Raw genomic sequence first — 22,828 nt, 5'->3', positions numbered from 1 at the left:
AATACAATGTATGGTACATAGTAAACACTCAACAAATGTTGGCTACTATTATATTTATTTTTATAACTTGAATTCTTCAAAGTATCAACTAGCTCTGTGCTAGGAATACAATGTGCATTAAATTATTCATTTGAAGGAATAAAAGAAGACAAGAATAAAGTACCAAATCCTAGTTCTAGCACCTTATCTGTTTTCCTTTTTCCACCACTAGGCGACACCACTGACCTATCATAAGCCACTCTTCTCCACTAGACTTCAACACAGCCAACCTTACCCATCGCTGTTGATTAAGGAACAACAAAAAAGAGGTCTATTCTAGAAAGTAACTACCCTAAATTATTCCTTTGTTTGAGTCTCCTTATTTCTCTGAATTGCCACTGGCTGTTTGCTATAAATTTATTCTTTCATTTCAGCGTGTACTGGAAAAGAGTCCTTGTTACTCAGGGAACCAATTCAGCATTTACCTACACGGATAGGAAAGGGGCATTCAGACAACCACTGTCTCTCTTTTGTAGAGAGACACTCTCTCTTTCTTCTGTCACAAGAAAAGGGAGCAATTTTCCTTTAGCTTCACAGCCTGCTTTTCTATGACAAGTTGATGTAATGCAGTAATTAACCATTAAAATATTGCATGTGATTCGCAGGAGTGTTACAGACAAATTAATTTAAACCAAGGTCAGGTCTCCAAATCAGCAAAATAACTCTGAAAGGGGGAGGGAGAGAGAGAGAAAATAAACAAGAGAAAAGGTAAGGAACAGCTGCTATTAAAAGTAACGCCAGGCAGCTAAAACTGGTCTGAATACATTCCTAAAAATGTAATTAGCCAAATCCTTCCAGAAATTAAACCATCAAAATGACATTATAGTACACTTAAAAAATGTATTTACAGAGCGAAAGAGCAGTCATCCTAGCATATCGCTATGTCCTGAGGGTTTCCCTCCTCATGAAGAGAGATGCAGAAGAGAATTTGATATTGTGCCATGAAGAAAGTTCAAATTGTCACAGATGTATTTTGTGAGATGCTGGTTCTTAATTCCCTCAGATGGGCTGAAGTGGAAAGGGAATGAATTTAATAGGGCTGTTTTTTGGTTTCTTTGTCATCTTATGGGAAGATTAAGGTGACTAGAACCGAAGTCTGCCTATTAGCTTTCCAAATACCAACATTTCTTGAAGGGCTTAACAAGAGAGGTGCCTAATTCTACCAATTTCCTGGAGCTCACTTCTCAGAACGATGGGCATTGAAACTTGGGTTCCTTCACAAGGTAAGAGTCAACCAACCTCGTCCTACGAAAGGATTTCAATAAAATGGAATTGCCCGCCTATGACTTTTGAAGGTCTAGAAATGTACAATTGGTATTTACATAAGATGCTGTGACACAAGAATTTATTCAGAATGCCTTCTGATAATTTGCTCACTTCCCAAAGGTGAATGTGAATGTAAATGAGAGGTCCCCAAATAAAGTTACAGAGGTACTAGAAATACCACATGCAAATGGAGAGCCATAGGCATTTTGATAACATATAAAAGAATTTTTTATTGGCTTTTTAATGATAAATATGCATTAGGAAGTTACTGGAAGGAAGTGCGGTAATACTCAGGCAGTGAGGACTGGGGCAGGGGTTCTGAGGAACAGGCGGACATATGGAAAAGGGAAAGGTGTGCAAAACCTACTGACAGGCGAAAAGGCAGAGAGCCATGAAGTGATACAGACAATCCATGGTGTGATCCAGAGAGGCTGCCAGAATTCACTAATGCAGCCCGTGGTTGTTGAAGCTCAGCAGGAAAGTGGTGACAATGTGTAGCTGGAGAGCGCAGGCTCTGTGCCTCCAGCCGAAGAGAGGAGAACAGGAAGCGGGGGAGACAGGCTGCCAGGGCAAGAGCCCGAGTCCCCAGCATGTGCGCTGACTGAGGAGTGAAGGCGGGGGCAGCTGTGATGTTTTGTGTCCAAACAGGAAAGGCCTCAAAGACTAATTATTCGATGCTGTTCAGGACTATACACATGACCTGTTATCTCCCGCTGCTGGGTGGCCCTGCCTACTCTTAATTCGAGCTACGATCATTAACGGTTGGAAATATGGAGTATTCACTGTTGGCCAAAATGCACGAAAGCAGATAAGTAAGTTCTGAATCATAAATTAAGGTTCTACTTTTCCTTGATTTATAGAAAAAAGTCTGGGACTGAATAACACAGCCTTGGATACCAAAAGCAATTCCCTCGTTGGGTAAGCGGTCTCCAAAGATAGCCACCTTCAATCTCTTCCTGCTGTCTATGCACATGCTCCTCCTCACATCAAGAACTGGGGTCTAGGGGCACCTGGGTGGCTCAATGGGCTAAGTGTCTGACTCTCGATTTTGGCTCAGGTCATGATCTCAGAGTGGTGAGATCGAGCCTTGCTTCGGGCTCCATGCTCAGCATAGAGTCTGCTTGTCCCTCTCCCTCTGCTCTTCCGCTCTATGTCTGTCTGTCTCTCATAAATAACTAAAAATAAGGCATAAAAATTTGGAGTCTAATTCCCACTGGTGTGCTGGAACTGACTTGTACAGGTTAGTGAGAGACAGTTATAAAATTGGGGGAAAATCTGCAAACCCACCATTTGCAAATTAAACACAGCCATGACAAAAATTAAATTACATATTTTACATTAACTAAGTTGTATCAAAAACAAGAGTCAAATTCTGAAATGCATCCCTTCATAATTATTTCATTATCTGTTACTATTATCTGTGCTCTTTAGATTATTTACATCTATATATCTGCATGGCAGAAATGCTATATAATGGGAGGCTTCTGCACATCCCTTCCCCCTTTGTACTGTTTGACAAACAAAATTATAATATATTTAAAGGCTATAATTTGATGATTTGATATATGTGTACATTGAGAAAGGACTCCCATAATCAAGTTAATTCATACATCCATCACCTCATATAGTTAGATTTTTACCTTTTCCTTTCTTCCCCCTTGGTGAGAACACTTAGGACCAGATTCCAATTATACAATAAAGTATTATCAACTATTCCCAACTCTGTTTTGATGATATCACACTGGTGCTTTCAAATCAGCCATAGTAAGAGTCTTTACGGAAATCGGCAAACACTACACATCAAAGCTTGTTTTATTGTTTTATTGCTCCTCTAGAGCAGGTTGGCAAACTACAGTCCACAGACCCAATGCAGCCCACTGACTGGTCTTGTAATGGCCCATGAGCTAAACATTTTCAAATAGCTGCTATTTGAATTCCTATAGAATATCCTCAATCTTGCATCTTGGACCACAAAGTTCTAAAATATCTACGATCTAGCTCACCACAAGAACAATCTGCCAGGTCTGGACTTATGAAAGGAATAGAGAAAAAGTTAAAATGAAAGTTAAACTTCAAAGCATGTTCTATCTCTGGCCATCCCATGGTGAACAGCACATGCACAAAACCCCAAAAAAACCCTGAGGACATGATCTTCCAGTATTTGAAAACTATTCTTTAATTTGGCAAAGAAGTCCTTCACGTTGTTGCCAAGCAGGTGAAGTTAAGAAAAAAGCTTTTGTTGTTTCACTTTCTTGTTAAGGAAAACAAAAATCTCAACTATATTCTTGTTGAAACCATACCTGTTCATCGACTGCAATGCAAGAGTTACACAAAAATTAACTAATTCATTCATGAGATTTAATTGATGATGTGGTTATTTACAAAAAAGAGGGTTTTTTTGTAAATTGTGTGCTATAATATATTATTTATAACAGTAATGTGTGTGTGTGTGTGTATTTTTTTTCAGACACCTACAAGCACACCACTGCTAATTTCCCTTGTCATCAGTCTGGGCTGATCTCTGAGGCTTAAATGAACAATAGAAAATGGTAGAAGTCATACTCTGAGATGTTTTAAGTTAGGTCACAAGAATTGCAGCTGTCACCTGAGTCTCTCAGAAAGCTCGCTCCTGTGGCTCTCTTGGAACCTAAGTGTCATGCTGGGAGAAACCCAAGCCAGGTGATGGTCAAAACTGAGCTCACACTTAACCGCCATCCGACTGTTAACTGCATGAGAAACCCCAAGCAAGCCCTGCCCAGCCGAACCCAATAAACCCATAGACCAGGAAAAATACTAATACCTTATTTTAAGCCTCCAGGTTCTTGGAATGGCTTGCTACACAGCAGCTCACAACACACCATTTCATTGTGAGGAGGAGGCAGGAAGAGGGGAGCCAACTGGACCAAACACATCATGATGTCAAGAATCCTGGCTCAGGGTATTGCAGCCCTGTTTTGTTCCAGGCTCTTGGAACAAAAGCAGGTGCAAGGACATGTTGTGGGGGGGGGTGAGAACAAAATGTAATAAAAAGGGGGGAATGGTAATGAATCATACACATCCACCTTTGCCTATAAATCTGAATCCCACAAAGCCACTCTCCTGCTAGAGACGCAGCAAGTAAAATGCCATCAGGTGGGGCACTGACACTACCTTGTTCCTTCGCTACCAATCAACCATATCTGGGCTTCCTGGAACAGCATGCAGTTCCTTCCACAGCTTGCTCATTTCCTACACTGAGCCAAAGAACCATTCTTTGAGGCTAAGCCTCACTTACATTGCCCACAGCCTCGTTGCATCTTATCTCATTATCTTATTCTCGCTGCACAGTTGCCCAGAGAAGTCAGTGGGGATTTCTGGGCCCCGGGGAGAGGTTTACCCCCCAGGGCAGGCTCCGTGTTTTCTCTACCTTCCTTCCCATACCTTCCATGTAAATGAATTTTTGTCAGTGTTAACAGGAAAGGACAGAGATCCAGGGCACCACCCTATGCCCAAATAAGCACAGTGCATAATGAGTAACTTTATAATCTTTAAACTTTGGGTCACTGTTTATCCCATTCCTGCTGCAAAATGACTGCTAGAAAAAAAAGCTGTACTGAGGTATTTTGTACCATTTAGGGAAATAAATACAGAGAAGTATGGCTAGATGGGTTAAGTTTCGTGAATTATTTAAGTCCACTTGAAGTTGGCCAATAGGTAAAACAGAGAAATTGGCCAATAGATAAAAAAGAGGAAAGTTGTCACCAAAACATCAACTTGGCTCCAACTTAATTCAAGCTGTAGATATGAAACAGGAATTCCATTATAAGGCACTTCTAGATAGGCTGGTTTTGCAGGCTTTATTTGGTGTCTTTGAAATATTTTTGGCCATCTGCAGAAGGAGCTACCTACATACAAATTGTAAGGATTCTAAATATGATAAGATTTAGCTGCTTAGTACATTTTGTTTCAAAGACAAAGTGCTGTTGCCACTGATATGATAAGCCATTCCTTTTTTAAAAAGATTTTTATTTATTTATTTGAGAGGCAGATAGAGAGCAAGCATGAGCAAAGGGAGAGGCAGAAGGGAGAGGGAGAAGCAGACTCCTCATTGAGCAGGGAGCCAGACCAGGGCTGGATCCCACAACCCTGGGATCACGACCTGGGCCAAAGGCAGACACTTTAACTGAGCCACCTGGGGGCCCCTAAATAAGGATTTCTGATTCTCTCACTTCAGTTATGACTTATTATCAAGAACCATTCATTGTAGATCAAAAGGCATGCAAGTCTACTTTTGTGGTTCTTTCATTTTTTCATCCTGCCACTGTCCTCAAGGAGCTATGAATTATTAGCTCTCAATTCATACTTCAGATGCCTCACACATAACTGATTATTAAATTCATACCATGAAAGTTACCTGTGTTTGGCATTTGTTTTAAATTCCTTTGGACCCTTGAGCCAGGTATGAATTGAGAACTAACACCTCGACTACTCAGAACTTTTGTTATTTGGAGTTAGCATTGTGGTCAAAAGTAATACTGTTTCCTTTCAATAAAAGAGCTCTACCACTGAATTTTTTTCACTAACTGATTAGGCTGCTCTCCATTTGAACACCAATTTGGAAAAAGTTATATATCACAGCAAGGCAAACCAGAACAGTCATATCCTTGAATTCTAGAGTCAGGCTGAGAAGAAACTTCACACTTCTTTCCTCCCTACATGGTATGTCCTACCCAGTCCCTTGTCCCAAAGTCGTTGTTATATACTCGATTTATTTACCAAATCTCCCCCAGGTCAGGGGCCGATAATTACTTTCACTATGAATACTTAGAAGTTATATATTTATAGATCAAAATTGAAATGATTTTTAAAAGAAGTAAAGACTTGAAGGTATAGAGAGGAAGGGGGCTTGATATGAGGAGTAGGGAAAAGGAGAATTCAACCAAGGACTGCCTGGGGAGGTTTAGGCTGTCTGACACCAAAAATTTGGGGTAATCACTGACTCTAGATGACTCACTAGTGAAGCCCTTGGTGGGCTCCAAGACTACAACTAGTCTCGCCCGTGGGTACCATATCCCAAGCAGTGAAAACAGTACTGGAACAGGACAAACCTGGATTTTAGTTCTGGTTCTCCATTAGACAAATGTTTTAATCTCTCCAGATTCCAATTTCCTCGCCTCCAAGATGGAGATTGTGGAAGAGACTGGCTCAGTATTCTTCAAAGTGGTTCTTCTTCTTGGGCACACAGCTAGACCCTGCAGCTAGATGGGACCATGTGACTGAGCCACTGCAAGGTGACCCAGAGTGATGGGTGCTACATCCAGACCAGATCCATAAAACCTCTCACCTGTGGCTCTCCAAGCTCTTCCCCATCCTGCTGATGGGATGGAGGTGTCCACAGGCATCTTAGGAGATGCATTTTGAACATGGTCTCTGAATCACCCGTGGCCACTGGACGAGGAACACCAAAGTGGATAACTACACAAGCAAAAACAGAATAACTTCTGTGCTGAGTCTCTGAGAGCTGGGGTTTATCTGTTACAGCTGCTACAGCTACCTTAACCAGTACAGGGGTGACCACAGCACCCTTGCCTCACAGGCTTTCTGGGAGGATTATATGAGATGATGCTTGCAAGTCCTCATTCTACTGTCTGGTAACACAGTGAGCGCTCAACATCAAATATTAACTCTTTAGCAAGGAGGAGGTGGCTGGCCTGGACCCAAGAGGAAATGGAGGCAGTTATGACCTAAAAACCTGGAGGAGAGGTTGCATGTGTTTCCCCTGGTTGGCCAGTTGGCTTTGAAAAAGCACCTACCATATGCTTCACAATAATACGCTAATCAAAAATCATCTACACTCCCCCCAAATATTCATACTACACGTTCTACAACACAACAAGGTAGGTAGTAAATACTCTAGAGGTATTTCCATCTTGATCTCCAAAAACTCTAAGCTGCAACAAGGAGAAATCACATATGGTGCTTAAAACTGGTAAACTGGATTTCGGACTGCTTTGCTCCATCTTAAAGCACTGGTTACAGTGGTTCAGTGATGCTTCACTGGGCCCAGAGCAAATGTTCCTTTTTGTTTGGGAAGAGTTTAGCAGTGATCTTGGGCATTCATTCTGCTCTGTGCTCTGAATGCTGAGGGAAAATGTTGGTATTTTTCCCTCTGCAGTGTTCCAAGGTGCAGCTTGGCTGGTAATCTCTACAGGGCAGAATGAGTCAGCAGTCTGAATCACTTTACCAGAACACATCCCATGTGTTCTATTCCAGGTTTCAAATAGCAGAGCGTCTGGTCATGAGGAGGCCCAGGGCTGAGAGCACAGTGGAGCCCCAGAGAGAAAACAAGCCTGAACGCTTCCCTCAGACTCCAGCTCCAAATAAAGGAGACAACAATCTCAAGAGCAGAAAATCCCCACTGTTCCTCATTTAAAGGAAATTGATTTGAAATAAAAACATGTGGAAGCATAATGATGTACTATACGTTGGCTAACTGAATTTAAATAAAATAATAAAAAAACATGTGGAAGCAACAGATGAAATGTGCTTAGCAGGCAACAGATTCATTCAGACAGTCCTGTATGTTTTATTCTCTTCAGTTGTCTGGAAAATTACTACTTTTACAAATAGTCTATGTTATGGGTTGAATTGTGTCACCCCCCTCCCCCAACCACCGTCAAATTTATATACTGAAGTCCTAACTTCCAGTACATCAGAGTGTGACCTTATTCGGACACAAGGTCAATGCAGATATAATAAAGGGCAAATTTGAACACAGAGACAAGGAGAGACGAAAGACAACAGGAACATGAAAGCAGAGACGGAGGTGACACTTTGACGAGCCAAGCAATGCCAAAGACGCCAGCGGACCACCAGGAGCTGGATGAGAGGCATGGAAGAGACTCTCGGCCCTCAGAAGGAAGCCGGCCTGCCAACCCTTGAACTTCTCGCCTCCAGAGTTGTGAGACACTACATTTCTGTTGTTTACATCGCTCCATTTGTGCTGTTTTGTGATGACAGCCTGAGCAAACTGATACAGTATACTTGCTGGAATGAATCCTAACAGCATTGATCGTAACAGAAAGTAATCAAGTCAGTGCCTGCTTATGGTCCTTCCTGAGGCAAGATGCTAATGACTCACAGCTTTCCGGAGATGCTTAAAGGAGGCGTAATCATATTGGATGTTGGCAAGGGAACCGTTAATGTGGTTAACCTCAGTTGCCGAGTGGCACCTCACTGGAATGGAAAGCTCTGTTCCTTCCCTTTAACGGTATACTAGGTCCATGATGTATAATCAGCACTTCATTTCTGGTAAAAGAACACAGGCAAAGTTTGGAAGCATATGTTCTGATAGCCATAATGCTTTTCTATTTTTTCTGATCAAGGCTTTATTATTTTTCATTTTTATACTTTCTAGTTTTTAATATGGATTTGGTTTTTGGCCACCTTTATTCCTCTCTACTGGTTCCGCCGCTAAAAGGCAGGATTGGAAGCTGCATTGTGGAGAGCATAACATAACATGTAGACTTGTCCAATCACTAGATCGTATACCTGAAGCTAATGTAACCTTGTGTGTCAATGATACTTCAATAGAAAACAAGATGAAGGATTGGAACAGAACCAAAACCACCTGCGCTTCTCTTGATAATCAAATGGGCAAGCAATGAAAAGGGCACAAAGGATCAGGTACAATGATAATCAATGAAGTGAATTCCAGTATGTGGTGTGTATGCCCAAGATGTGTGCTATATTTGGACTCAGAACAACCTGGAGGCCATGTAAAACGGTACATCTGTGTCTTCCCCATGGTCCTAGCTTCCAAGTCCTCTCTGTAAGAAGGGCTACCCCTCTGGCCACGCATCTGAGAATGCCACTTTTTATCTACTGCTCCTCAAAGTCATATTCATTCTGACCTTATATGGTGCAAAGTATTGAAACTCTGCATTATTATAATTATTTGCTTTCTGTGGTAGATTTTTCAATAGCATCTGTAAACTTGATGAGATTACAACTCTTCTTTATCATATATACTACCATGAACATGAGAAAGAGTTTAGTAGCTTTCTTTTTACAACACAGAAGGTCAGAGTTAATGTGTCTGTCAAAGCAATGGTCTCTACCTCCCAAACTAGGGGTTCCTACTATGTATATTACAAAGACACAGATTCTTCTGATTTTCTCAATATTTTTACCTCCCAAAATTAATTGGGTCATCAGTCAAATAAAGGCCATGATGCATACAACTGTGCACCTGCGGCGTTCCGAAGGACCGCTGAAAATTTAAAGAATCCTTTTCCCCATTTCCCTGACATGTCACAGAACTTCCAGTGGATTCCTTCCAGTAACAACTATTTTGCAAAGCTGCCTGATCCACTTTTGGACAGCTGGATAAAGCAGTACTATCTACAAATACATGGACCATATTTGATCTATATTATCTCAGCCTTCAGACATAGTTATCTGGAAAAAAACTGATTAGGAGGGAAAAAAGTAGATTATCTTGGATGCACAGCTATGTGGCTTTGCTTCCCTAGCTGTTTATTTAAATTGGAAAGGAAATAAAAATCAGATATCACAGGGACAAACTGCAAACACCAACATGTACTAAGTATTTCTATTTACTGAGCATCTACTATATGCCCAGCACTCTGCCAGGAAATTAAAGGGAGATAGAAGTCAAAGATACCAGGGCCTCTGGGTGGCTCAGTTGGTTAAACGTTCAACTCTTGATTTTGGCTCATGTCGTGATCTCAGGGTTGTGAGATCGAGCCTCATGTCAGACTCCACACTAGGCGTGGAGTCTGCTTAAGATTCTCTCTCTCTCCCTCTCCTTCTGCCACACCCTCCACACTGTGCTCTTTTTCTTAAAAAAAAAAAAAAAAAGAAGTCAAAGATACCATCATTAGGCTCAATTAACCTAAAATATTGTCTAACTGTGATTAAATAGATACATGAAACGAAGCTCAAAATAAATGGAAAACTATTTCAGTCCTAAGTTGGTCCTTCAAACTAAACTTTGCAAGAGTTCAGAGGCTGGTGATAAACAATGGAGAATTTATAAAAGTTATCACAAAATAGCTAGGTCTTGACATGCTTTGGAGGACAAACGAGACTTAGATACTCATTGGAACTAAAAATATTTCTTCGAGAATCTATCTAGATTTAAAGGGTGTTTAGACAGCTGTTTCAAAACACACAAAATAAGGTTATGGGGATTCTGTCATTATTTTAAAAAAGTGAGGTACATGGGGATGGGACAGGAAGGCTGACATGGCATCGTAGGTGAGTAGGGAGGAGAAAACACCACCTCACAGGACCCTCTGTGGAGAAAACCAAACTCTGCCCTCAAATGGGGGATTTTTCCAACGGACAGACTGAATAAAAAATGTGCATTTGCTCTTTCAAAGAAGTCATACAATCTTACTAAGGAGTTGCTTCCCCATTTCTCAGTCATCTTTACTATCCCCATTATGCACAAGTGAAAAGCCCTCATTCAGCTGATTAGCGTTTAATCTGTGTACCCTTCTTTTACACGTGCAAATGTTCTTCTTCCTCCTCCCAGAAGATCATATAGTGTTTCCAGAGATGTACTTAATTGCCTGATTAATTACTGGACCTGTAGATGTAGATGATCATTTTATCACTTATTCAGCTTGACACACATTTACAGTTTAACAATTCTGACAAAGCCATTCATATACCCTTGTAATATAAAGGTATGTTAAAGCTATGGGAAGTCTGTAATAATAATAGCCTTAAAATAATTTACTAACTACAGACAGTTCCCTAAACAATTATAAGATGCTCTATGTTAATTTAGAAAGGAATTCCAAACAAGGCATTTAAAACCTAATAAGATGCTGTTAAGTGAAGGGAGACAGGGGAGGGGGGGAGAGGAGACAGAAAACCCTAAGGCTTGAACTAGGAGAAATGATTCTCTGAGCTACTGACCCTTGCAAGATCCATGTTTTCCTTGGATTTCTATACAAAAAGCAGATTTCTAATTGAAGGTGATTATCTAGTTACTACATCCCAAATTGCATGTATTTCTTATGTTGAATCACATCAACATCTAATTATAGGGAGCATCTATCAATTTGAGAGTCCACAGAAACAGTTTCGTCCATCGACCAACTACATACAATGAGAACGTGCTCTATAAACTACAAGGCACAACGTAACTACCAAATATGATTCTCTCTAGTGACAACAGTCTTCCTCTTGATACTCATGGATCTATGACCTGAATTACCATGTCAATCAACTGGGAATAAATTTTTCAAAGAAATTATAGAAAAAAAGCACCTGCTTTGCTCTTGGGCTTTCTGAGGTATGGATACCCCGTGCATGCCTGCTATTCCCTGGAAATATACACATGATATTGTCATCAGCACCATTAGGAGCAAGAAAAAGAAGAGTGATATATAATTCTAAAAACCAAAAGATGAATTGCCATACAGCAATTTTTATCTCCATAAACTTGAGAGCTCACTGCCTTGACCAAGGCAATATAACAGTACAGAGATACACAGAATTCGGCATGGCACAAATGTGTTTCTGTAAAATATCATCCCCATTAGTTAGGTTAATTAAGATTAACATACAAGTCATTGAAAACCCGCAAAGTAGAAAAAAGATAATTTTCCAAGGCAACACACAACGACAAGAGTAATATGCACCCTGAGTCATTCATTTAATAGATTGGAAGGAGAGTTTTATGAACACTTGAGCTGTCACCATTGATTACCGAAAATGACATGAATCCAAATAGCTTACAAGGGCCAAAGGACAACTTCTTTTCTTCGAAAAGTTCTATGGACGCTGTGGGGTGGTGCACAGAAAAACTGGAAGTAAATCCAATCACATATATATTCATCACTATTAAGCAGACTATACATATGCACACATACAAATGTGAATGTTCATGTTTTAGGTTTTGTTTTACTGAGAGGAATGAAATAGCACTCGCCTTGGGAATCCATGTTTGCCATTTTTCATTTGACTTGGCACAGTGGTTTCATCCAAAATAATAACCCACACTCCCAGTCAAATATACCATAAAGAAGCATTCAGAGAAAAAAACTAACAGTGACTTATGCTGTAGAGAGTTGTAAACCAGTTGCTCAGAATGCAGTTCTGTACAATCTGTCATTGCAAAAAAAAAAAAAAAAAAAAAAAAACCCAACCAACCAACCAAACAAACAAAGAAACAAAAATCCATTCCTACCCTTACCTCAAGGGTCATGTTCACAGTACTAATGGCCACTTTTATTTCTCCATCTGACAGTTCCTTTAGATCTTTCAGCATTGTCTGTTCAATACTTAAACCTGTAGATGAGAGGGGAAAACATTATGTTACACCCGGGGAACTGTTCTTGATAATATCAAGGGATCATGTAAAGAAATCACCCTGTTAATTTCAATATTCTGCCCCCCTCCCAACCAAGATCTCTTTTACCCATAATAAACACACCTAAAGGCAAAAATCACACTGGTGACAATATTCGCACCAGTTAGGATCCCAGCAGGAAATAGAATTCACACTTTATGATGAAAAAAAAAAGATTTTTTTAATGGCAGGACCCTTACCGAGATGTGGGTGAGGCTGAGAAAATGAATAAAAGATGCTGAGGCATCCAGACGCGAGCAAAAGGACAAAGGAAAGAAACAGAGACCTGAAAGTAGAGGAGAGAGGCTGCCAGAAACTTAGCATCGAATCAATGAGGAAGCGAAGAAATACTACAGCCTCTCTCTTCTCCTTCCCTTGAACCTCACGCCCCATGTGTTGCTAACTGTTCTCACTAACCAAACCCAGCCAGGAGCCACATGACTAAACGCTCAGAAGTACAAGCCTCCAGAGGTCCACAGCAGACAAGGGCAGAGAAAGGAATGGGGAAAGGTGGGCAAAGGTGGAAAACTTAACGTTATCAAGCAAACTAGCTAAGTCATACCCTACGAGGCCAAAATTTGCTTTCAGGATGGATTTAGTTGAGGCCCCATATTTTCTAGTGTAATTTTATTCAAAGTGCACATTTTAATTGTAACCCATAAAACTGTCATGATAAATTGGTCAACCTTGTAATAGACTTTGGCAATCGGAGCCACTGGATTCCTTAAATGATGGGAAGAATAATCTGGAATGGCTGAATTATCCAGAACTGCATAGTTTGAGTCAGCTGACCAATGTGTTTCAATAAAATCTATCCCTGAAAAACAGGAAAAGGTCGGGCTTGACATTTAACTCTCACCCTAGGTTATTATATCTGATTCGGCCTAACCTCTTGGGGAGAAGACCCATAATAAAGCCCAGTAGAGCACATATATTCTTCCCAGATACGTGTTAAGACACCAGAGTTGCCTACTTGCCCTCCCAACTTAGAACCCTCTATCAGTCACAGCAGTGTGGGGAAACAGACGAGTATGAAATCTTTTTCTTTGACTTTAAGACTGAAAGGCCACTATCAACTATACTGCAACATAAAATGATTTATAGAATATACTGTGCATTAAAGCTTGGTCTAGTTTTGGGGTGCCTGGGTAGTGCATTCGTTTATGCACCTGACTCCTGGTTTCAGCTCAGGTCATGATCTCAGCATATCACTGGACCGTTGCGTATTGAGGACCACTTGGTCCCAGAAGCTATGAATTCCCCAGAGGAGGCTCTGGTGGCCAGAAAAAGGCCTCAGGAAGAGACGCAGGTGCCGGTGTTGGGGCATCATGCTGAGGTGTACCATGATGGGGAGATCTGAGGAAGAGTGAGTGGGACACTGACACATCTGCTACAAATGTGCGTGTGTGGATGTATGTGTATCTCGTCATTCACTTTCTTTTCTTTTCAATAAAAAATAAATTTTATTTATTTATTTGACAGAGAGAGAGAAAACAAGCAGGGGGGAGTGGGCGAGGGAGAAGCAGGTGCCCTGCTGAGTAGGGAGCCTGATGCAGGGCTTGATCCCAGGACCCTGGGATCATGACCTGAGCCGAAGGCAGACACAACCCAGGTGCCCCTTGTCATTTACTTTCAAAACTAGACCAAGCTTTTTTTTTTTTTTTTTAGATTTATTTGTTTTTTTTAGAAGGAGAGGGGGTGGGGGGGGGGGGGAAGGGCGGAGAGTCTTAAGCAGACTCCACACTGAGCCCAGAGATCAGCAACAAACCTGATTTGTAGTGTTTGCTCGTTTCTGTGGGTGTCGGTACTTCCTCCATGGTGGCTTTCAAGCTGCCAACCCAATATCGCCCAACTCACAAAACTCCTGAAAATTTACCAACCAGCCCCTGGAGCTTGGACGGACAAATTCCAGCATAGCACCCTTCAGGTGGGATAATGCCGAGGTGCAATTTCACACTCTTTCCTCAGGTTCCCTAGCGGGATGAAGGCACGACTTGGCACAGAGCTAACCTGATCAACCACGCCAACCCCTGTCAGTGTGCCCCGGGGATCACCTGCCAGATAAATCGCTTTGCCTTGGGCTCTGTCCCCGGGGCGATTCCAAACTAAGGGAGAAAGCTATGTTTATGTCTGGGTTTCAATCCTGGCCTGGTCACTTGCCAACCGTGTATGTGTGATGACAAGAAAGCAAAGCCGCCTCTCTCTGTGCCTCAGTGTTCACAACTGGAAAATGGGGATAAGAATAGCAGCTGACTCTCAGCGTTGTCATGAAGACTGAGTAACATAATCCATGCAAACTTACACCTGCATAACTTTGTGTGTATCAGGCACCCCATGAATTATATCTATTTGTGATTATTATAAAACCATTGGGCCAGGAAATCCACTGTCTTGGTAAAGCTGAGATTGAGAGCACAATTTTATCTGCTTCACTGTATTCTCTCTTCATTTTTTTTTCTAAAATTAATTGATTTATGAAATCCCATTGTGCTTGACATTGCTCCTGCCACATTCTCAGAACAGAACCCGCTCAGCACAGGGATTTCATGTAATGAGGCATCTGGGGTGCACATTAGATGCCTGAATTAACCATGCATCCAGACACAAAGGCCTCAGAGGAGAGGTTGCAATACGGGCTGCCTGCTTCCAGGTGAGCCGACATCATGTGCCTGGAAATCTTCCACAAGCACAAACAACGGGGAAGAAAATGAAGGCACACTCCAATTCACTTTCTGGACCCTGGCCACATGCCACCCCATAAACCATCCCTACTCAGGAGCTGTGACGGAGCTGGGGGACGGTCACTCACCCTGAGCACTGAATTGGGTCTCCTGCAGGACGTTGATAATGTCCTCTCTTGGAGGCAAGCTAGGAAATTTCTCTTCCAGGACGGAGAGAATTTCTTCTTGCTTCTCTGAGATCTTCTCGGATTCCATGGTCATCCACTTGAAAAGGATGCTACCTAAAAGGCATGAATGAAAATGACCTTAAACTTCCCAGTCGCTCCAGGAAAATCAATGTTTTCTGGCCCCTTGGTCTATATGTCCCCTTCCAATTTCTTGCCTGGATCAGAGGCCTCCACGGAGTAGCATTCAAGAGACAGTTTGTAGAAAATCCTTCAGATACTCTCTGCCCTGCCTCTTTGTTCACCAGGTATTAACCTCCACAACTTAACTAACTATAGCGTACTCTGTGGTACAGAGCTTATGGATAAAGGAAGAAAATGCATAGCTTTTCCCACACAAACATACAAAATGATTTATGTTGTTTTATGATTTCAGAATGGAATTGAATGACCAACTATTTTAAGATATTCAAATTATTTAATATTTCCCTTCACTCTTCCCTTTAAGAGACCACAGAGAAAACTGTTCCCGCTCATCACATTATTGATTTCACATATGCACTTCTTCCTTTTAACAACCAAATGATTGCAAAGTCCCACTGTCCGCAGCAAAGCAATCTGACAAGGTCACCACCGGGAGCCCACTCTCTGACTTCCAGGCATCACACACTACTTTGAAGTCACCACTATCTATTTATAAGAATTCACAAGCTGGGTCTAAATTACAGACTTTGATTACAAAGTAATTTGCCAATATGAATGACCAACCTCTGACAAACTCCTGGAATTTCTATATACAATCTCACCTTGAAAAGGAGGAGTTACCACCTGTCACATCCCCTTCCCTTCCCTCCTGATCCCAGGCTAACACGGAGCCATGGGGGAAAGAAAAGTTTTGCTTAATGATGAATGATTAAACTCTGTAAAAATCCCCACACCTATGGATTAATCAAGGTGTCACCAACTCTCTGGCTTTCGGTATGGCCTTAATGGTAATCATGGGGGAGAGAAAAGAAAGAAAGAAAGAGATGAGAATGAAAAAGGCGAAATGATGTAGTGAGTGAGGGAAAACCGTGGTACGCGATCTCGACATCTATCCTAAAACCTACAGAACCTAGAGATTAGATCTATGCTCACCATTAAACATCTTGAAAAACTCCACACAAGTCATCTGGCCTGTCTGTTACCACTGGCCCATTTTAAAACAGAAATAATACTGCTTTCCCAGCTTATAAAGTTATACTGGGAATCAATGAATGTAAACATCAAAATAAAAAGTAAATAATGCCTAATATATTTAAAACATTCATGTATTCATTCATTCATTCACTCAACAAAGAACTAGTAAGCACCTACTATGGGCCAGGCGCTGTGCTGGATGCTAGTGATTCAAGACTGAAATAGAGATAGTCATGTCGCGTGAAGCTCAGCGTAGTTTAGGGGCTACAGACAAATAAACACAGATGATTTCATTATTAGGGGTATAAGAAATAGCACTGGGGAAATACACAGCACTCTAGATCTAGGCCAGAATTTAGGAGTCAAAAAAAGTTTGTAGAGAGAGTTAACCTTAGCTGAGACTGGAAGGGTACCTTAAGGTGAAGGCAAAGTACGAAGATCCCGGGTCAGGTAGACCGTGTGCAAAGACATTGAGATGGGAGAGGCTCTGGCCACCTCAAGGAACGGAAAGCAATTAATTAGAGCCAGGTAGTATGGTTTCAGAAAAAAAGTGTTGGAAAATTTAGTTGGAGAGGTGGACAGGGGCAAGGTCATGAAGGGCCTTACAAGCCATCTTAGTTTGTGTTTTACATTCTAAAGGAAACAGAGAGACATTAAAGAGTTTGAAGCCATGAGCAGCACCTGGCTGGCTCAGTCAGTGGAGTGTGCGACTCTTGATCTCGGAGTCATGAGTTTGAGCACCATGTTAGGCCCAGAATTTACTTTAAAAAAAAAAAAAGAGCTTTAAGTAGCGAGAGATAACATGCTCACATTTATGTTTTATAAGAATCCCTCCAGCTACCATGCAGAGAATGAATTAGACAGGGCATATCAGGAGAATTAGAAAACCATTTTATTTTATCTTTTTAATTTTTTAAAGACTTTATTTGAGAGAGAGAGAGCACGAGTGGGGGAGGGGGAGAGGCAGAGGTAGAAGCAGACTCCCTGCTGAACAGGGATCCCGATGTGGGACTCCATCCCAGGACCCTGGGATCATGACCTGAGCCGAAGGCAGACGCTCAACTGACTGAGCCACCCAGGCGCCCTAGAAAGTGGTTTTAGATGAGAATTAAGCAAGGAGCAGTCAGCATGAGGAGAAGTGAACAGATTCGAGACAAATTATCATTTAAAGGGCAGAGAGTAGCCAACTGGATTCTGAGTATACCCTTCAGTCTGACAATTACTGACAGAATCCAAAACATAAAGATGGTTTTTCCACTCTTTGTTAAGGTAATGGTGAATCTGAATTTCAAAAAAGACCCTCATCTGCTTCTGGCTCTGGTAAACTACCTGTACCAAGAACAAGGAGAAAACCTGGATTTAAAAAAAAATAATCTGTGATGGTGTCAGATAGTTACCCAGGTGACTATCTTAAAAGTTAAGATCCTGTCTAGGCTGTCTTGGGTGAGGAGGACCCCTGCGGAATCGTGAACCCTAAACCACAAGATGGCAAAGAGACAAAAACAGCCGATCCACCAGCTGAGACTTCGGCAGCTCCCGAAGCTGAGCAGGGCGGGGCTGAGTAAATGCCGGCTTACCATCTCTACCATCATCCGGTTTAGTCGTCCAACACGAAGAAATGAAGATGAAATTCCAGCGATAAGAAATGAACAAAAGATTGGAGCTGAAGACCTTAAGTGCTTGCTTTTGCCCACTGACCAGATAAAGAGAACTATCTGCATTACCTATGCAGCCTGGGGTTTTTATTATTTTTACCTAAAGACGTCTCTTTTTGGTAATGACAAACGTATTTTTTTTTTTTAAAAAAAAGATAAACCTGGTTTTTCTCAATACACCTTTAAAGGTTTTTAAATTGTTTCATATCTGGTCAAGTTGAGATTTTTAAGAACCTCATTTTTAATTTGTGATAAAAAGTTTACAACTTGATTTTCTCAAAAAAATCAACAAATGCCAAGCACCCGTTACTAAAGGTCTTAAAAAAAAAAAAAAAAGTTAAGATCCTGGGGGAGAGAAGGTAAGTGCAAAAAGTGAAGCCCACATTTGGTGTGGTTTCTCCTCTCTAGGTATTTGCTAATTCCTACGTTGTAGCCAATGAGATAAGAAGGTTCACAGATCTAATAAACATTTCACAGGAATAGTGAGACAAAAATTGAAGCTTAGGGATCTCTACAGAAAAGGAATCTTGGTTAAAAAACCCAGGTTTTCAGAGGAGGCCCCTGGAGAGTTATACCCTGGGATAGAGGTTGGAGAACTATGGTCTGCAGGTAAATCTGGCCCACTGCCAGATGTTATAAACAAAGTTTTATTGAAATACAACCACACTTATTAATATTGTTTATGGATATTTTTGTGTTATAATAATAGGGTGAGTAGTTGCAACAGAGACCTGTAGGCCTGCAAAGTAAATAGTAAAATAGTAAAGCAAAGTAAATAGGCCTGCAATAGTGAAATATTTACTATCTGACCATATACAGATAAAGTTTGCTGACCTCTGCCATAGCAGAAGGATGAAGCAAAAATAGATTAGTCTTCCCGATGACTGAAATCCTGATTCGAATCAGATCAAACACAAAATAGATTAAGTTTGTCTGATACCCTTCTAACTGCCTCTGAGGTGCAAAAGTAAATCCTCTCTAGAGCAAAAGAATCTCATCAACCACAGATAGTATATTATTCAGCAACCAATAAAAAATACCAGACATTAAAAAAATATGATCAAATGACTGAAAACACCAGAAGGGGGGAAAAACTCATGAGAAAAAGAATGGAAATGGAAGTAGAGGGGATTAAAAAAAAGTAGCTGGAGAATTAAGATAGAGAGTTAGAATCTATAAATAGAATATTCAAAAGAAATTTTTAAACTGTAAATTTCATAATTGAATTTAAGATGCAAAAAAAATGTGTTTAACAACAGATTAGATGAGGAGAAGATTAGTAAATTGGAAAATATGTCAGAAGAAAATATCCATACTGAGCTATCCATACTGAAGTATGGAGAGGGAAAAAAGGAGGAAAAATATAGAGAGGAAAATAAGGGACCCCCGGAACACGGAGAAAAGGTCTAACATACATACAATGGGAGTTTCCCTTGGAGAAGAAAGAAAATGGGATTGAAATTATATTTGAAAAGGCAATGGTCAATCACCTTTCAAAACTAATGAAAGCTATCACCCTACCATTCATGTTAAACTACGAACCCAAAGCGAGAAAAATGCAGAGAAAAAGACCTCTAGACACATGACACTAAAACTGCTAAAAATGACAGAGAATAAAAATCTTCAAAGTGCGGATATAAAATAAACGCCAATCTAAAATTCTATACTGAGTGAACACATAAAAAAATGAAGGCAAAAATGAAGACGTTTCCACAGAAATATTTTGCTTTTTTTTTTTTTTTTTTTTTTAAGTAGGCTCTGTGCCCAGCTTGGAGCCCAGTATGGAACTTGAACTCATGACCCTTAGATCAAGACCTGAGCTGAGATCAAGAGTCAGACACATAACGGACGGAGCCACCCAGGCGTCCCAATTTCCACAGAAATAAACTGAAACTGTTTGTCAAGAGAAAACTCACACTAATAAGCAATAGTAAAACAGAAGGAAACTACTACAGATGGAAGCAAAGAAATGCAGGAAGGAAAGAAAAACACTGGAGAATGTGAATACGTGGGTAAGAATAAATCAACGTTCATTGTACAAAACAATCACAATATCTTTTTTTAAAAGATTTTTTTTTTATGTATTTTAAGGGGGAGTGGCAGAGGCAGAGAGAGAGAGAGAATCTCGAGCAGACTCTACACTGAGAATGGAGCCAACGAGGGGCTTGATCTCACGAACTTGAGATCATGACCTGAGCTGAGACCAAGAGTCAGAGTCTTAACCAGCTGAGCCACACAAGCACCCCAACAATGGCAATATCTGATGGAGTTTTAAATATATGTGTGATTAAAATACACTCCAGGGCACCTGGGTGGCTCAGCCGTTAAGCGTCTGCCTTCAGCTCAGGTCATGATCCCCGGGTCCTGGGATCCAGCCCCGCATCGGGCTCCCTGCTCGGCGGGGAGCCTGCTTCTCCCTCTCCCACTCCCCCTGCTTGTGTTCCCTCTCTCGCTATCTCTGTCTCTGTCAAATAAATAAACAAAATCTTTAAAATAAATAAATAAAATAAAATAAAATATATTCCAATAGTAACAAATTGCAGAAGGGACCAGGCAAATTGTTCCCAGCTTCTTGGATTGTCAGAGAAGTGATTAAAATATCAATTTATATGAGATTTTGATTGCATGTTATAATCTTGTGTTGTAACTAATAAAATAATTTTTAAAAATAATTCATACCTCACAAGCTAATGAGGGGAATTGTAGTAGTAAAAATATGTTAGTATAATAGTAGTAAAGAAATGAGGAAATGGAGGAAATGTGAAACAAGTTGAAAACAAACAGCAAAATGACAGATTGAAACCCAAATGTAAGAGCAATTGCATCAAATGTGGAGACAATTAGTGTTTAGTGGGTACATCGTTCAGTGCTACAGGATGAAGAACTTCTAGAGATTGAATGCACAACAATACAAAAATACTTAACATTACAAAACTGTACACTTAAAAATGGTTAAGATGGTAAATTTTTAACGTTATATCTCTTTGCCAGTGTAAAAAAGACAAAGTACTTAAATTAAAAGAGAAAAATTATCAAAGTGAATTGTAAAAGCCATAATAGCAATATACTGCTTGTAAGAAAAAAACCTTAGATACAAGGATTGTAAAAGGCTGAAAGTAAAAGGTAGAAAAAGGTATAACATTGGTATAACATACTAATATCAGACGAAGTAGACTATAAGGCAGAGAAGTACTTGACATTAAGCATTTTCTTTAAACTATTAAAGGGTTAACCCTCAGGAAGATACGTCAATCCCAAATTTACATGTGCTAAATAACACAGCTTCATCTGCAAAGCAGAAACTGACAAAACTGGATAAAGAAAGAAAGAAATGCACAGTCACAGTGGGAAATTTTAGGACATACTTCTCAGCAACTCCAAGAACAAGTAGGAGGAAAATCTGTAAAGATGTAGAATATTTGGGGGGTGGCTGTATGGCGCAGTCAGTTAAGCACCCAACTAGGTTTCGGCTCAGGTCAGAACGATCCTGCCACTGCTCCAAGCTCAGCACAGAGTCAGCTTGAGTTTCTCTCTCCTTCTGCCCTGCCCCTCCAACCCTCTCTCTAAAATAAATAAATAAATCTTAAAAAAAAAAATCTAGAATATTTGAGCAACATGAATCACAAACTTGACCTAACTGGCATATGTTGAACACTGTCATCAACAATGGTGGACCTATATTTTCTTGTCTAGCACAAATAAGACATTAACCCGACTGACCATCTGTTGAGGCATAAATGAAGTCTTTTTTTTTTTTTAACACCTCTCTATATTTATATATTAGATACAGGCATGGGGTGGGGCAGGGGCATCAGGCTCTCCTTGTGTCCCAGCCTCCACTTCTGTTCATGTGCACACAGAAGCAGCAGTGGATGTTAGATGTGGCAGCTTTTGGGGAGAATCAAGTCTTAACAAATTTCAAAAGCTTGCAATCACAGAGTCATATTTTACGGCCACAATGATCATAGTCTGAAAATCAGTAATAGAACAAAACTAGAAAATTCCCAAATATTTGGAAATTAAACAATACACTTCTTACTCGTGGTAAAAGCAGAAATTGCAACATAATTAGAATATATTTTAATTAAATGATAATGAAAATATGACATTTAAACTTATGGAGCACAACTGGAGCTATGCTCTGAGGAAATATATTTTTAAAAGCATCAGATGTTAAAAAAAACAACAAATTCAACTAAAAAATGTAGACGGAAGGATATAATAAAAATATAAATATATAACACAAATTTATATAATACATAATATATAGTATAAATTTTATAATTTATATAAAAATGTAAACAGTTCTTTTGAAAACTGCTTAAGAAAAAAAGGGAAGAGCGAGCAAAGGCATAACTTACCAAAATGAGGAATGAATCGGTGACATACTACAGATTCTATTGATACTAAGAGCTAAGAACAAACTGGAATAGATTACAAAATTATTTTGAAAATACTTCTGAATAATACTTCTGA

General features: G+C 40.2%; 1 protein-coding gene across 6 annotated transcripts in view; it reads right to left on the bottom strand.

Moving 5' to 3' along the window:
* The window catches only part of PRUNE2 (prune homolog 2 with BCH domain), a 258,870-nt gene that overhangs the window by 167,977 nt on the left and 68,065 nt on the right, over window positions 1–22,828 (bottom strand). For all 6 annotated transcript variants that reach the window (XM_073878052.1, XM_073878054.1, XM_073878056.1 and 3 more), the window contains exons 5-6: window positions 15,483–15,635; window positions 12,518–12,612 (exon numbers count right to left, since the gene is read on the bottom strand). In XM_073878052.1, coding sequence (XP_073734153.1) covers window positions 12,518–12,612; window positions 15,483–15,635 — 248 coding nt within the window. The remainder of the gene's footprint in view (window positions 1–12,517; window positions 12,613–15,482; window positions 15,636–22,828) is intronic.

This window comes from Callorhinus ursinus, unplaced genomic scaffold (assembly GCF_003265705.2).
Source record: "Callorhinus ursinus isolate GAN/ISIS: 27379988/994484 unplaced genomic scaffold, GSC_fseal_2.0 scaffold28, whole genome shotgun sequence".
Classification (NCBI taxonomy): Eukaryota; Metazoa; Chordata; class Mammalia; order Carnivora; family Otariidae; genus Callorhinus; species Callorhinus ursinus.
This window is presented reverse-complemented; position numbering and strand designations above follow the sequence as displayed.